The sequence below is a fragment of the Bacillus rossius genome, chromosome 16 (assembly GCF_032445375.1).
Source record: "Bacillus rossius redtenbacheri isolate Brsri chromosome 16, Brsri_v3, whole genome shotgun sequence".
Lineage (NCBI taxonomy): Eukaryota > Metazoa > Arthropoda > Insecta > Phasmatodea > Bacillidae > Bacillus > Bacillus rossius.
Window position 1 is genome coordinate 276158 of NC_086343.1, and position 17842 is coordinate 293999.

General features: G+C 39.8%; 1 protein-coding gene across 1 annotated transcript; it reads left to right on the plus strand.

Moving 5' to 3' along the window:
* Positions 1-1087: 1087 nt before the first annotated feature.
* On the plus strand, positions 1088-15547 carry LOC134540222 (protein tamozhennic). The gene is made up of 5 exons (XM_063382837.1): positions 1088-2628; positions 4447-4626; positions 5721-5920; positions 9018-9197; positions 10336-15547. The coding sequence occupies exons 2-5, from the start codon at positions 4488-4490 to the stop codon at positions 11143-11145; spliced, it is 1329 nt and encodes a 442-aa protein (XP_063238907.1). The 5' UTR covers positions 1088-2628; positions 4447-4487; the 3' UTR covers positions 11146-15547.
* The last annotated feature ends 2295 nt before the right edge of the window (positions 15548-17842 follow it).

A 17842-nucleotide genomic window follows, 5' to 3' on the forward strand; every position in this document is an offset into this window, starting at 1 on the left:
AGTACTGACGCTGTCCCCGCTACCTCCTATGATTTTTACGTGATTTTTGTTTGGGTTCGAGATCTCAGGGAGGGTTCGGCCTTGTGGCTAGAGGTAGGGATTAACGCAGTAGGGCCCCCCGAGCTGTTATGGCCACTCGGGACGCCTGAAGAAGAACACAAAGTTTCTGGAGGATATTTGATGAATTTATTACGGCACAGCCCTATACATAATGCTGCCCGTTCTGGCCGTAACAGTTGTCCCAAATCGACTAGTCACACGCGCAGCCCACTTCCTCAGTGGCGGCTCACGATTTTAATGCACGTGAAGGACGTACTTTTACACATGATGCGGCAGTTACAAAATAAACTCTAACATGACAAATTATACCTTGACGAACAAAACAATTCACTATTACACGATACTTATTATTCTGGGATATCGGCACGTAGGCCCGTGTCTCCAGCGACTCTACATGATTCCTAGATGTGTCCCAGGGACTGATTCGTTAGTACATTTGGTGGCACGATACCGTGCGGCGGTTACAATTAAACTCTAACATGTCAAATTATACTTTGACGACGAACAAACACTTCACTATTACACAACACTTATTATACTGGGCTAGTGGCACGTAGGCCCGTGTCTCCAGCGACTTTACGTGATTCTTAGATGTGTCCCAGAGACTGATTCGTTAGTACGTTTGGTGGCACGTGTCGCCTTCTGGCTGCCCTGTGCGGGCCAAAACTAATTAGCCGGTAAGCCTAGTTGGGGCGTGAAGCGCCGACGTAAAGTCTCGTAGACTCCCCACAGTACTTACGTAATACATTGAACACTCATCTTGGAGCACTGATTTAATTAAGTGAAATACCTCATGGTAAATTGAGGCCGACCACGGAACTGTACGTAAAAGATTAAGAAGAGATTATACTATTGAAACTACATGTCGATGAAAACCAAGGTTGATGGTTCTGCGTTACGCGCAGGCTGCCGGCCTCTCCGAGTTCCTGAAGGACACAGCGTGTCTCGCCGCGCGCGACCCCCCTTCCCCCCGCCAGCCATCCCGCGGAAACGTGTGAATTTCGTGGGAAACTATACCGGCCAGGTTCGGGACAAGACGCACAGTGAAACATGATTTTGAAAGGACTAAAATATTAATTGATGAAAATAATGTCTAATAAAAACCTGTGGAAAAACATACATAAATTAATTTGTTGTAGTGCGGCGGAGGGATATGCCACACCCGACCGGATCCTTCCGCCGACGTAGCACTCGTTGCCTGGCGTTCGCCTCGTCGCACGAACTACACTTTGCTGCGCGCACGAGCACGTTTGGTGCACATGCCTTTGCAAGACGTTGATGAGGCATAGCGGTCTATGCGACATAGAGGAGCATTGTCAGTCGGAGTCAGTACATCTTAGTGCCCTATGTTGGAATAAAAGAATTAACTGTAGTGCCTCTGAACTATAAGTAATCCTGTACGAATGCCCTCTTACTTTTATTGTCCTATATGTGTGTGTGCGGGAGGCATGCATAGAGGCGTGTCCATGGGCCCGAACAAATGAACAAACGTGGTATAACGGCCAGCTTCTTGCTATTAGAGACTCCCCAGCGTGGTTATATGTTCAGTGGTCACAGGGGCCGAACGGCCCACACCCAGCTATCCTGAGGGGAAAAATATCTGCGAGCTGATGCCGGGATAACTAGAATAGCACTGACCACTGAGCAATGTACCCTCTGTGGAGACCAGCCCCCATCAAGTTAAAAGCAGGGGTGGTCACGTCTGCATGATTACATGGTATCCGTGTTGTTGTGTTCTACACCTAACCACGCACAAGATGGTCTTTATTTATTTATCGTGGTGACCATTAACACCGTATCCATTTTCCGTGCAGCCCCAGACGTACACAACACACAAGTCATTCACCACATTGCCACATATACACACCATAGCCACCAACTTAATCTACCTAAATATTCCACTCAAACCGAATAGTCTAAATACATAAAACGGGTGAAGTCTTATCCCTCCGTATGCGCAATTTTAGGTAGATGCCCAAAACATTGCATTGTAGATACAGTTTTAAAGGTTTTTATTAATTGACTGTAATTATTGATAGAGATTCTAATTTATACTTTTTTATCATCAGACATCGTCAAGCACCATTTTAGCAATGTTTTGGATGAAACAATGTAGTGAAGGCGAGGCAAAAAAATAGACCAAGTACATCACAGCATGCCATATCCTGACAGTTATTAACTTCATGGTTAAAAAATTGTGAGGATTTAGAAGGAAATAAAGAGAAGTTATTTAAGGAGATACCATGTGGTTCAAACTTCCTGTAACTGCGTACATGCAAGATTGCAAAAATTAGGGCTTTGATTATTTTTATTACTGATTGAGAAGAGTTGAGTGGTAAGGTGCGCCTTCTATTTGTTATAACATCTACGGAAATTATTTGCTTGTTTTATTTTTGTTATTAGCTTGTCGTGTTTTGGTAATTGGTAGCACTGATTTATAAAAATAATCCTAGGTCGGTATTTTAAGGTTAGAGTTGCGATCGAAAAATTTAATGGTGCAGGATCACGGGAGTGTTTAATTGGTTAAATTACAAGGAAGAAAATTATCGTTTGAAATACAAGCCTTAGGTAAATAATTACATTTTTTTTTTCGTATTAGGCTATTATGGTCGAGTGGTCTAATCACTCACACCTCACCATCCGTGATCCGAGTTCGATTTACGGTGGGGTAAAAACGGATTATTGGGAATATTTGATCCTGATGGCATGATCCTGTATGATTGATCCTGTATGATTGATCCTGTATGATTGATCGTGGTGAGTGGTGTGTGATGCTTGCTGTTTTAATTTAGTACGTCTAAAGATTCTGGACATAAAAATATTACAATATTACAATACAAACACTGTTAGGAAGTGAAAAAAATTCATTTTCGTATTTTTATTTAACAATGCTATCATAATTCATTGTTACATCAAAATTTTTGTTATACCTACCTATACAGTATCTTTGGATGTACTAAATTAAAACCACAAGCATCATGTACGACAGGATCAATGTAGTCAAGATCTTGCCATTTGGATCAAGGGATATATTTTGATATGTGATGCAAAACCTTTACCGAATTATTTGTAAGTTGGAAAGGTGATGGATTTTGCAGTGAGATGGTGGGTTTTCTTGGGGTGCTCCTGCTTTCCCAGTCTGCTCCAGCCTCATATTACTGCTCATATTCCCTAATGACCCTGATTTCAATGTCATTCATCATTTGTATGATGATCGTGTAATATTTTTAAAAAGACTGGAAATTTTTAATACTTACATTTTTTTCACAAATTTAACTCTGCTTCCTGTTGCATTAGGTGAGGGTAAGCCCATCTGCCTGCTGTTTTATGCCTTGATTTTAGTAGGTAAATGATAAAAAAAAAAACAGGGATAACCTGCAACTAAACTAATTAGCATTTTAATACTACACAGTAAAATGAGTTGTCAGATTTTCACCATAGTTGTTTCTGCATAGCTATTTTTAACTAGGGTTACCATGGGAGAAATATACAATTAGAGGACACTTTAAAGCAACTGACAAAATAAAGATGAGAGAGAACATTTTTAGATTGTGTAATGTTTTGTTAAGTATTTTATGCTCAGTAGAAATGTTTTTCGCATATTGAATATAATTGAAGCAACAACTATAAAATAATACAAACAACATGACACAAGCTTCAAGTTCTTAGTTTGCTACCATTGTAAATCTAACATTGATCATTGAAAAATAATGGGTCATTGTAAAACATTGGATTTTTGCACGGTATGTAGGTGGGTTCCATGACCGGATCACAGTGATATTTCCACTGAGCATCCTGAAAGGAAAAGTCACTGAAAAGAAATTGAGGATTTTCAAATTTAGATAACGTACCATGGTCTTTAACCAACATGTGATTTCTTTAACAAGCGTAAATTTTATACTAAACAATGAATATTCCTTGTTTCTTGAACCTGTCTATCGAGTAATTGGTAGGAGTGCAGGGGCGTAGCCAGGGGGTAGTTTTAGGGGTTAACCCCCCCCCCCCCCCCCCCTTAGCATTAAATCTTTAATTAATTTATTATTCATCACTCAAACAAATTTCATATTAAAATTAATAAAAATTTTACTATTACAATATTTAAATTTAAGTATTGAAAACTGCTAAAATAGCACTATTTTACACCTTAAAATCCAAATTTTCCCGGGGGAGGACCCCTGGACCCCTCGCTTTAATACCGGGGGGTAGGGGGGGGGGCGACATGTTTCTTAACACCCCCCCATACACAAATCCTGGCTACGCCACTGAAGGATTGAATTCTACGTTTAGTTTCAGCCTGATTTCTTCTGCCTTCTTTGTTACAATCGGGCCATCAACGGGAATGTTATGGACATTGAAAGCCAATGCCGGATGTTTGCTATGTTCGAGGACTCGGAGGTGCGACCGGTGCGACCCAGCGAGGGGGCCGGATGCCGCGGCAGGAGATGGCGGACCTGCTGATGTGCAACCGACTGGACGAGCTGTCCCGGCAGATCGACAAGCTGCACCTCGGCTACCTGCACACGGGCGAGAGCCTCGAGAAGATCCAGCAGCGGAGCAAGCTGGAGGGTGAGCCTTGAGCCCGCGACGCAGAAAACAATGGGGCGAGAGTGGGCGAGAGTAGGCTACTACCGATAGCTGCGATGTTTACTCCCCACCTTTAGGTGAGAGCAAGTACGCCGTTTGGTGTTTCTTCAAGGCCCACTTGGTTTCTGTATCCCCCTCCCCCTTCTTCCGTGTTTCCACCTCGTGTAAATATTACACTCGCCGCGGGCCACGAGCTTGCATTCGTGTTGGTAGTTCCGACTGCATGCTTCTATTGCTGAATACCTCTAATGCCATTCTAGCACCAAACGTGTTTCATGACTGTAACGTAGTTGTTAATGCATAAAACCAATGATTGTAGGGTTATTAAATTATATTTAGGTTTGTTAACTAGGACATGTTTCGCCTCATGTGTTGTGAGAGGCGTGTTGAAGTGACAGATTAAAAAGAATTTCTAAAAACCTGTGAATGCACACTTCATTTGTGTGCATACTGTTATTATGAACATATTATGCCCATGTGTCGGCTCATGTTGCAAGAATTGCAGGGTCCGTTCTCAACCCTCGAAATAACCATGTGTACGAGCACTGAGTCCGAATCCGAGTGCTCCGGACCAGATTTGCTGCAAGGAATTGGAAAGTGTTCAGGGAAAGCCTCGAATATGTTAACTGTCAGGTAAAGATTATCACTTAGATTTTAAACTGAAGTACCTAGGCCTACAGTCTTTTGGATTATAAGGGCTTTTGTAATGAATGAATTAAAAATATTATCTACAGACAAGGGCATGTGCAAGGGGAGGGATAGGGGGATATATCTCCTTTCTTACAAAATCTCATAAAAATAAACAATAAAAAAAACTTTTCCACCAACAAAAAGGAATGAATTTTAAAGCAAATAGCGGGCAAAGTGATTCTGTCCTCCCCCAAAATTAAATTCTTTGTATGCTCCGGACTACAGAAGACATAAAAATATAATGATTATGGTTTAAAAAACAGTTGGGATTGTGTTAACTACTACTATTTGATTCAGAAACTGACTGGGAAATCTAGGGTAAACCTGGGGAAGTCAGTGTTTGATGATGAGTGCCTTGGCGGTGCGCGAGTGACCGACTGTCGCAGGCTGCATCGAGGAGTTCCTGTGCATGGTGCCGCACAGCCAGAAGTTCAGCTTCACCGAGACGGCAGACGTGCTGCGCACCTCCGCCACGGCGCGAGAGGACTTCAGCGGCTACCGCGCGGCCTCCGCGTGGAACGCCATCGGGGCCTACGCTGCCAACCTCATGGCCCAGCCGTGGCGCAAGGAGTACCGCGAGCTCAAGGTGCAGGGCGCCCTCCGCATTGCCACCTTCTTTGAGCGTCTCTTGCAGTGGATCATTGCTGGTCACACCGTGTGTCGTAGAGAAACCTCGATGACTGATCAAAATATAAATAAACAAGCAAGCACACGGAAAACATGTCAAAGTCAGCCGATGTTAAAAGTTGAATGGATAGGACAACAGAGAATTCCATGCCTTCATTGGGGAAGGCAAGGCATCTCAGCTCAAACGTCTTGTCCGCCTTCAGTGTTTTCTTGAAAACTTTTAGTACATCCGATCTCATGAGCAGATTTTAAATCACTTTTTTTTTGTACTTTTGCACACCATGTATGTGCCCAGGTGGGTGGGGTCCTTAAAAACACATACCCTTTTACTAAACATTGTTTAGTTGTTACGTTTATGTGGATAGGAAAGGTCGCATCTTGCATGAATGACGAAAGTAAAATTACAATAATAGAATCTGAAAGACTACAGAATTAAGGGGGTTGGTTTTGTCAGCTAGATATATTTATTAGAGAGGCCTGAATGTCCAGTGTATGGTTAAAAATAAATAATTGCTAGGGCCTGGAAAAATTAGCATCTATTTATTACAAAATTAGCATTTATGATGTTGAAAATTAGCATCTATTTTCCAGAAATTAGCATCTATTTTTGAGAAATTTGCTTAAGATATTAAAGTTACATAACAATACAAGAAGTTGTAATAGTGTTTATACCCATTATGACGAATTTTAACACAAACCAAAATCATTAAACGGTATTTGTAAACAAACGTTTGAGCACTAGTAATTTCAAATGAAAACAAACAGACAATTCAAGTTGGCCAACTTCAGTACGCTAAACGTGCACCACAAAATGTATGTTTTGTCTCTATGTAAAATATTGATCAGAAAAAAAATTTGAAAACTAAAGTGATTATCAACAAATGTATAAAAAACCGCGTACTAAAATATTTGTAGTAGTTTTGAGCATTTAAAATATTTTCATTTTTATCTTTGCAAGTTCACTACGATCCCGTCAACGGGGGAAGGGGGATGTTTAACAGAGGACTTGATAAGGTTGGAGCAATGGACGGAGAAAAATGGAATGTCCTTGAATGTTGGTAAGACAAAAGTTGTCAGATTTACAAAGAGGAGGAAAGTCACACGAAATGTATATTACTGGAAGGGGCAGGAGATAAGAGAGGCAGCAGGATATAAGTACCTGGGGGTGACACTGAAAAATGACCTAGGATGGGCGGAGCACATAGAGGGGGTGGTCAGGAGGGGAAGGCAGGCGCTGGGGTTGCTTGGTAGGACCCTGCAGGGAGCTGGGAGGAGGACAAAGGAGAAGGCATACTCCACATTGGTCAGGCCAATGTTGGAGTATGCGGCGGCGGTCTGGGACCCCTACCTGGTGACTGAGGTGAAGGAGCTGGAAGGGGTGCAGCGCAGAGCGGCTAGGTGGGTGATGGGAATGTGGAGAAGGAGGGAGGGGCAGGATGGGAAACTGCATAGCCCAACGGAAATGATTAAGGAGTTGGGGTGGGAAACGTTACAGAGGAGAAGAAGAGTGGAAAGGTTGGTCAGGATGTTCAAGGTGCTGAAGGGGGAAGGGGGATGGGGGCAATTGGGAAGCAAAGTACATAGAGGGGAGTACAGAGGACGAAGAGACCACAGATGTAAGCTCCAGAGGGTGTGGAGGCGGACAGAGAGAGGGCGGAACACCTTCCTGGTGAGGACGGGGAGGGAGTGGAATGGGCTGGGGGAGGAAATGGTGGAGGTCAGGGATGGGAGGGAGCTGAGGAGAAAGCTGATGGAGGGGGGGGGGAGAGGGGAGTGAGTGGGAGTTCTTGCCACCGGGTGAAAGCCCAATTGCAGGTTAAGTAATAATAATAATAATAATACCTAGATATTTTCTAGTTTTGTTGGTTTCCGTGAAGCGCTTCCCGGGAAATTTGTTTTGTTAGGTTGGATACTCTTCATGAACAGGCAACACACGATGCAATGGCGAACGTGGCGTGATCTATCAAAACAAAATAACTGCGTCGATAAGTAGTGTGAACATTCTTTTCTAAACATTCAACGGTAACTTGAGTAAATCGTAAACACTAAATTTACAAAATTACTTATTCTATACTATCAGGCGTGATATTTGGTTAAGGAATGTTTTCTAAGTTAAGGTTAGGATTCGGATTTTATTCCTTCAACAAGCCTTGTCAGAAGCTATTGTTTACTGTAATTGTGTTATGGTGGTTATTTTCAAAAACAATACTTTGAGGAATGTGTGTTCAAGCCATTTTGTTGCATTCTATAGTGGTTTTTCGCCCGATAATGGTAATTTTACCGCGATTTCGCAAATATAGCATTTATAACAACAATTAGTAAAAAATCGCATCTAACCTCAAAATTCGCAAAAAAATCGCATCTATCGCAAATTGCGAATTTTTCCGGCCCCTAATAATTGCAAATTATTTTATCATAAAATAAGGACTTGAAACCAAATATAAACATTGTCTGTAAGACATAGTTGTAATATCCTTAACAATGCTGAATTGGTGTGTATGCTACTTGTGTATCTGTGCTGAGTTATTGTGTATGCTACTTGTGTGTCTGTGCTGTGTTAGTGCATATTATACTGTTGTGTCTGTATTGTGTTAGTGTATGTGCTACTGGTGTGTTGTGCTGTGTTAGTTTATGCTACTTTTGAGTCTGTGCTGTGTTAGTGTGTATGCTAATTGAGGGTCTGTGCTGTGTTAGTGTGTATGGTACTTGGGTCTGTGCTGTATTAGTGTGTATGCTAATTTTGTGTCTGTGTTGTGTTAGAGTGTGTGCTACTGCTAGAGTGTGTGCTACTGCTGTGTTGTGCTGTGTTAGAGTGTGTGCTACTGCTGTGTTGTGCTGTGTTAGAGTGAGTGCTACTGCTGTGTTAGAGTGTGTGCTACTGCTGTGTTGTGCTGTGTTAGAGTGAGTGCTACTGCTGTGTTAGAGTAAGTGCTACTGTTGTGTTGTGCTGTGTTAGAGTGAGTGCTACTGCTGTGTTGTGCTGTGTTAGAGTTTGTGCTACTGCTGTGTTGTGCTGTGTTAGAGTGTGTGCTACTGCTGCGTCTGTGCTGCTCCAGATGTACTGCGGCTTCTACAAGCACGAGGTGGACAGCAGCCTGGTGGGGGCGGAGCGCATGCTCCTGGCGATGGGCTACAAGCCCTCCTCGGCGACCACCATGGTGCTGGAGGGTCCCATCGACCCTGACCGCGTGTCGGCCGTGTCGCGCGACGCTCTCGTGGCGTTCGTCGAGTGCCAGGTGGGTTCACACATTTCATCTTTCCCAGTGGTTGTTGAAACTACCCTGTATTGGTATCGTCCGGATGCTGCTGTATTTTAACTTGGTTTTAGGGTGCAAAATAGTACTATTTGCACTCTACCCTGAACTTAAAATTTATGCTTGTGAAAATGAAGTATGTAAATAATTGATACAACATGTAGGTGGTTTATTTATTTATTTGTAATATGGCTTTGTACGTGTTGAAATGTTTTATGCTAGGCATATATGTATGTATATGTGTGTGTGTGTGTGTGTGTGTGACAAACACATATATACACACAACACAAATACAAAAACAAATTATTGGGATGGCAGATAAATGGTTAACACGTGGATATCCAAACAGTTAAAACTTAAAACACGTGGATATCCAAACAGTTAAAACTTAAAACAAAATGAATGGCAAAAGATAAAAGAAAAATAGTATATTTCTGCAGTACTGATTATAAAATTATGTTCAAAATAATGTTAATTTTGTGAGGAAAGTAGGTAGAGGCAGGATTGTATTTTTAATCTATTTTCACAAGTTTAAAGTCAAAATCATCTTATCAGTAATAATTCTTATTCAGTGTGTCTAGTGTAAGGACCACATAAAATCCCTGTACAAATCCTGTTTATTCTTGGAAGCATTTCTTATTCACCCATACCTGCCTGTTAGTGAAATGTAGATTCACCTCATTCAATGACAAGGGAACAACAATTGTGCAGATGGCCAGAATAAGGTTACATGAAATTTTAAAATAATTGAAAGTATAAATATTTTGTGCGAAGGCCTGACAATAGTTTTGAGCGAATACGGTTGATCCGATCAATTCCAAAATTCATTGCATACCTACCAGTACTTCGAATTCCGGTTCCGATATTACATCGGCACAAATCCAAATAGTATGAAGATGCATCTGCATCAAATTGAAATGTTCGTCAAGTTTAATTTAAGCAGGTTTTTACTAGCGTAATTTTTGGAATGTTTCCAGTGATAGAAGCACTCGTGCATGTTTGTTGAGACGTAAATGTGGTGTCGGAGACGTGTAGACGCATGTTTCTTGAGACGTCGATGTGGTGTCAGAGACGTGTAGACGCATGTTTCTTGAGACGTAGATGTGGTGCTACCGCGCAGGTGCTGAAGAGCATCTGGGAGGAGGTGTCGGGCCGGTTCAGCTGCAGCTGGCTGGACGTCCTGGAGTTCCGGGAGAACCACATCTGCTCCCCGCAGACGGCCGCGCGCAGCCTGCTGTTCCTGTTCAACCAGCGGCAGTACCAGCAGCAGCAGCTGGCCGTGTACGGCGCGGCGTCGCGGTTCCACCCGTTCGGCCCCGTGGCGCCGCTCGCCTACTGCTACGGCGCGTACGCCGTGCCGGCACAGACGCGCTACCTGCCCGTGTGCCCGGCGCCCGCGACGAACGGCCAGTACCCCGCCGTGCCGGCACAGACGCGCTACCTGCCCGTGTGCCCGGCGCCCGCGACGAACGGCCAGTACCCCGCCGTGCCGGTGGGCCGGCTGGTGGAGCTGGACCCGCCCCCCGCGAGGGAGGACGGCTGGGACTACGTGTACCGCGACCTGGAGAGCCAGGGCTACAGCAAGGACCTGGGCGAGCGGCCCGACGTGCTGGGGCCCACGCTCGCGGCCTTGAGGCTCGGGGCCCCGGGGCCCGACAGCGGCGCCAGCACGTACGACAACGTGCCGTCGACGCCCGCGCGCCCGCGGCCCGACGGGGAGCCTTGGGAGTGCAAGGCCTGCACCTTCCTGAACGCCGGGGCGCGCGACGTGTGCGAGATGTGCGGCAAGTCGCGGCGCACGGGCGCCGAGACGCGGCCGCTGGCGAGCGGGGGCCGGGAGTGTCCCAAGTGCACGCTCGTCAACGACAAGGGCAGGGACGCCTGCGTGGCGTGCGACTCCAGCCTCAAGAACTCCCCCACCTACATCTGAGCCTTCGCTGGCCCTCTGAGGCTGTATCGGTGTGTCGACTTGCGTGGTTCGGTGTGGTGCATTTGTCATGTCATTCATACACTATTTTCAATAAGGAGCGTTATACCGATGCCAGATTACTTGGTTTTCAAATTCCTTTTAAGTCCCTGTAAAAGTTGTACATTTGATTGTTTTTTTTAAATTCAGAAGTAGAGTTAAACTAACATACCTATTAGATTCATGGGATCTGTTTTACAGAGTTTTAATGTGTTGAATGCATACATGGATATGTACGTACGCGATTATTTTTAAATTTTTTTACTTCTACAAAATTTTTGGTCTTATTTTTTCAGGCCTAAGCTCTCCATTTGGATGGTAGCTAAAAAAATATGAAAGACTGATTTTTTTACAAGCTAGTTAGTGCAAGTTGCTGGCTTGGACTTTGTAAGCACTGCATTCTACTTTATATGAAAATGTATAGTTTTTATTAAATCAATTGAACTTTAAAATATATGATATTAAATTATGTACATTAAAAGTTTTTTTGTTAACACCCAAGGATGTGCGAAGTTCGGGAAGATCAAAAACGAATAGAAGACTAATTTTCTTTGACGTAAGGATTATTCATTAAAAAATTACAGGTTCTGAATATTTTCAGTTTTTATTTTTAATAGCAGAATGCTTTTAAAACCAGATTCAACGTGATTGTCCAGAACTGTAAATAATACCAGTGGTATTGATTGCATTGCTTGTATTTTTTTATTGGGAACAGGATCCGTTGATCCATTATAACCGTCAGCAGTGGTTTGTGTAGCTAACACCCCCTCCCCCCCACTCTACGCTCCCAGCAGTAACTGCGTCAGAGGTCACGCAACTACAGCTTTGGAGGGAAAATAAAAGGAATGTGCTAAGATTTTACTGCACTGTTTCAGAATTTTCACAACAGCTTGTTTTCAAGAATTTAGAAAATATGGTTCTTTAAAAACAGTAGAACCCCTATTTTACACTATTCAAGGTTGTAAAATGCAGGAATATTTTAAATATGGGAAATGTATGAAAAATTCTTGTTTACTCAGAAACTTTGATATTCTATGATCTTAACATACCATACACTTTGCATATACCATTTTTAGTAGAAGAGCACATTGAAAAATCTAGGAGCTACAGCACTATTGTTCCCAATAGCATGTTGGATTTGGTATTTATCACGAAAGTGTTATCTTCATATGTATGATGCACGTGAGAAACACTGGAATAACGAATGCATGTAGGTGAAAAATAAACAAACAGCGTAAATTGCAGGATGCAGATTGTAGGCGCTTTTTAATCAGAGGGAATTTATTGTATTGCGTCAAATGATGTTAAAATGGGACCGAAATAAAATAGTGCATTTAATGGGAAAACGTGAAAAGTGGTAATGTAAAATCGGAGTTCTACTGTAGCTATATGTTATGATTTTAATGTTGTTTACATTTCAAATCTTGCTATTACATGAGTCATTCTTGGTTTTGAAATTTTTGCTCTTTTATTCACAAGTTGTGGCAGTTGGTAAACATGCTAGATGTTACCACCTTTCCTTATTCATTGTGTGGTATGCTGGAAGTACTGATAACACTTTCTCAAGTATTCATAGTGGTACGTAGCTATAAATTTTTCTTAATGCACTAAAAATATTTTAAGTGATCAACATATATTTAAATTGAAAAATGGCCCTCACACACCTCTTTTAATGTACTAAGTGTTTTTACAGTGTATTAACAGCAAGATTACTATTAGGTGGCATTTAAAAATAACATAAAAATTTTGGCATAAGGTTGTTTTTTGTATTAGTTGATTCATAATTTTTAAATTTGTAATTTGCCTTGTTTAAATTTTAGAAGCTGTTAGCATTCTTTTATTTTGTGCCAGTATCAGCATGCACTCACATGTGCTATTTTTATCTGTCCACACGAAAATCTAAGGGCTTTACTAAAGTTTTCGTTTTAGGTCTATATTAACTGCACGCATTAATGAGGCAAATACTTTTTATGCATATACCAGAGTAATTACTGAAAGTAATTGCTGAGAGACAGTGTGTTGAATTGGAAGTGTACAAGCAAGTGGAACAAAACAGAAACTAAACAGGACTTTCAAAATTTTTCACCTTACTAACTCTGAAACTGTCAGCTTTACCAAAATGTTTGGCAGAGTTTTGTTTCAGGGGCACATGATGGATCTCATGAGATTCTGTGTGGAACGGAATTAATGTTTGATCTTCTATTATGTTTTTTTTAACGAGTGTTGTTTTACATGCATATATTATATAGTAAAAAGTAGCAATTTTTGGTATGCAAAGTTAAAATAATGTTTCAAAAAATCATTGACTACTATACATTTTCGCAGACATTGTCAAAATGTCTGTTCCAGAGATAAAATTTTAGCTTGTTAACAGAATAATTTCTTGAAGCAGAAATAATATAAATAATTATAAAAAAAAATCTTAACTTTTTGAGAAAACTGACATTATTTTTCAGATCTTTAGTTGTGGGGTTACGGGGCATGCAAAAGTATGACAAATGCTTTACGTATGTCCTTTTACGCAATTTGCTATACATATAAAATACTATCTTATAACTACACTATATTGATTAAATAAATATTTTCATGTAGTATAAGTTTTTGTGTTTTGTTGATATTTTCTAATTAATATAGTGGTAATTATTCTAATTTTTTTTTATTTTAATGTTTGTTGAATTGTTACTGTTCAGCAATTAAATCTGAGTTTCAAACAAAAAAAAATTATTTAACCATTAGAGATTCATAATATTCTGAAAAGTATTTGCCAGCATGAGTCTAGTCATCTACAATTATTTTTTAGTTGTTACTCTATGCCATTATGCTATGTAATAATTATGCGTACCTTTGGATGTGGGTCTGGGATTTGATGTTTGCCTCATCTTGGGTTTAAAGGTTACTTTGTTTCATATGTTTTAAAAATATTGTGTTTTTTGTAAATATTACTTGAAACATAACAACATAAACAATTAATTAAGTATATTTTATTTAACATACACTGGTAATTAAGTTTACATGTTTACTTCTTCCTGTGTCATACACTCTATAGTACATACCATATAATATTTGCTGTGTGTTAGTACTTTGTGTACTCCTATTTAAAAGTGAGCTCTGTTAGACAGACTGCAGCATATGTAGTTATAAAATATGTAAAGTGTACATTATAAAGTATGTTTCATGTACATATGTATTTTCTAAGCCAGGTGTAAATTTGTATCCTGTTTTCTGCACACAAATAATTGCACACTACACTCGATGCCTTGGTAAATTGTTATATCAATGTTGATAATGAGTTAGTTGATTGTGTAACATTTGAAATTGTGTGATTGTGTGAAGAGAATAGATGGTAGACTATCAGAGAGAATGATGGATAAAGAGACAAGATTTGTATGGTTTATTTTTAAAAATTGTGTTCCTAAAACTGTGTAGGATTATAAATTTGAGATAAGAAAAGTCAATGCAAGGTATATTTTTTCAAGATAATATAGGTAAAATTTAACTATAATGCAAGCTGTTATTTTAATTTACATAATATGGGTAAAAGTTCCATATCACATATTCAAGTTTTAATCCTAATGGCATGATCCTGAATAGATTGATCCTGTGGTACATGATGCTTGCTGTCTTAAATTAGTACATCGATAGAACATGAATATAACAAAAATGGTAATGTAACAATAAATTATGATTGTATTATCTATCAGATCAACTAAAAATCTTTTTTTTTCTTCCTAACATTCATTGTATTGCAATATTTTTATGTCCAGGAGCTTTCTACGTACTAAATTAAAACAGCAAGCATCATGTACTACAGGATCATGCTATATGGATCAAGGTATACGTGATGTGAAACAATTACCCATTATATGTATCAGAATTGGTGATGTAACAATGGGGTAATAAGTGACGTATAACCAATTTTGGATATTTACTGGCTCTTCACAAAATCAAAAACTATTAAGAAATACTAATAAGAAAACGTTTTGACACCATTTTTTCCATTGTGGCGGGCCACGACAGAGCAACTGAAGGCCCTTCCGAAAAACCTTCCAGAAAGCTTCCAGGCACGGATTCAACATTGGGATCGATGCGCATCGCAGACCAAGAAGATTAGTTCAAAATTCATTTAAGCTGATTACTTTGTAATACAATTATTCACAGTATTTTTTATTACACCTCGTATTGTTGCCACCCAAGTGTTAAAGTGGAACAGAAATGGATAGACAATATTGAAAGTGTTGGCTGTATACAGCTTTGGGTGTACTGCAGCTAGTACGAGGTTTGAGGCATGTGCAGCAATAGTATTGTGTTGGGTGTTGTTTGTTACCGAGTTTCTGTGTTAAGTAAAATATATATATATATATCTATATATTTTTTTTCATTTAAACTGAGGATTACCAGTAATGTTTTCCTCCAAAACATAAATCTGTCTTTAAAATTCAGGATCAAGACCTAATGATTTAGTTAAAGAAGAGTATTCTTGCTGTATTGATAGTAATAATAATGTCCATTAATAAATTAAAACACTGTTTTATATTATGCATTACAACACCAAAAAATGTATGTAAAAAATTATAAATACAATAAAAATTTATATATTTTTAAATGCCAATTTGACTAAGGCTGTTAATGTATAGAAATATAAACTTATAGAATACAAGCCAGGTGATATACTTTCTATTAGGGTGTCTCCAAAAGTAGAGAAAAGGATTCCCATGCTTGACTTCATGCCTCGCGGCACCACGACATTGAGACGTCTCGGGTGGGCAATTCGAACAAACGTAGGGTATGCCGACAACCTTGATTCGTGAGAATGCTCGTAATCCCACAGCGCTTCAAAAGAAAAACACTACACCAAATTTTCAAATAAGCCATACAGCCTGGGCTTTGCACACTCCAACTTCCACTTATTCTTTTACCTAAAGAAACAACTTTCAGGGCAAAACTTCATGAAGGTGATGACATTAGTCTAGTTGAAATGAAGTTTCAACTACATGCTGTAAATTTCTATCACTGAGGGTTATAAAAGTTTGTACCCAGACTTAAAATATACTTGAAAATAGCAGCAACATTTACGAAAAATTAAGAATGTACCAGTAAGTATTTTGTAATAAAAGGAGGTTTGTTTTATTAATTAAGTTTTTTAGTATGAGTAGGTGTATAGATTTACTTTTCGAAAATCCCTATCAGGGAGTCAGAAACAAGAAACATGCATTAATTCAATAATACTCAACAGATGGCAGCACCTGCCAAAAATCTTGTCAAAAGAACAGCCATTTTTATTGCCGTTCTACCAGGCAGTTATAACCAAGAAAGAGGTAGCAAGTATTAATTCAATTAATTCTCAACAGATGGCAGCACCTGCCAAAAATCTTGTCAAAAGAACAGCCATTTTTATTGCCGTTCTACCAGGCAGTTATAACCAAGAAAGAGGTAGCAAGTATTAATTCAATTAATTCTCAACAGATGGCAGCACCTGCCAAAAATCTTGTCAAAAGAACAGCCATTTTTATTGCCGTTCTACCAGGCAGTTATAACCAAGAAAGAGGTAGCAAGTATTAATTCAATTAATTCTCAACAGATGGCAGCACCTGCCAAAAATCTTGTCAAAAGAACAGCCATTTTTATTGCCGTTCTACCAGGCAGTTATAACCAAGAAAGAGGTAGCAAGTATTAATTCAATTAATTCTCAACAGATGGCAGCACCTGCCAAAAATCTTGTCAAAAGAACAGCCATTTTTATTGCCGTTCTACCAGGCAGTTAGAACCATGAAAGAGGTAGCAAGTATTAATTCAATTATCCTCAACAGATGGCAGCACCTGCCAAAAATCTTGTCAAAAGAAGAGCCATTTTTATTGCCATTCTACCAGGCAGTTATAACCAAGAAAGAGGTAGCAAGTATTAATTCAATTAATTCTCAACAGATGGCAGCACCTGCCAAAAATCTTGTCAAAAGAACAGCCATTTTTATTGCCGTTCTACCAGGCAGTTATAACCAAGAAAGAGGTAGCAAGTATTAATTCAATTAATTCTCAACAGATGGCAGCACCTGCCAAAAATCTTGTCAAAAGAACAGCCATTTTTATTGCCGTTCTACCAGGCAGTTATAACCAAGAAAGAGGTAGCAAGTATTAATTCAATTAATTCTCAACAGATGGCAGCACCTGCCAAAAATCTTGTCAAAAGAACAGCCATTTTTATTGCCGTTCTACCAGGCAGTTATAACCAAGAAAGAGGTAGCAAGTATTAATTCAATTAATTCTCAACAGATGGCAGCACCTGCCAAAAATCTTGTCAAAAGAACAGCCATTTTTATTGCTGTTCTACCAGGCAGTTATAACCAAGAAAGAGGTAGCAAGTATTAATTCAATAATTCTAAAGAGGGCAGCACCTGCCTAAATCAAGGCTTCTGACTAGGCAGTTATAATCGTAGCTCCGAATCACTCACTGGAGCATGATAATGGCCAATTTATTTTTAACTAAGCAACTTAAAACACAGAAGACTTAATGAAAGACCACACCTTACATGTCTTTTACATTCTCTCCGTGATTCATCAAAAATTTTTATTTCATATTTAGTGCTATCGGGGAAGTATGCAGCGGGAGTTTTTAATTTTTAAATTATGTGTTTATTTAAAATCATTCTAGCCGCGAGAAAGTGCG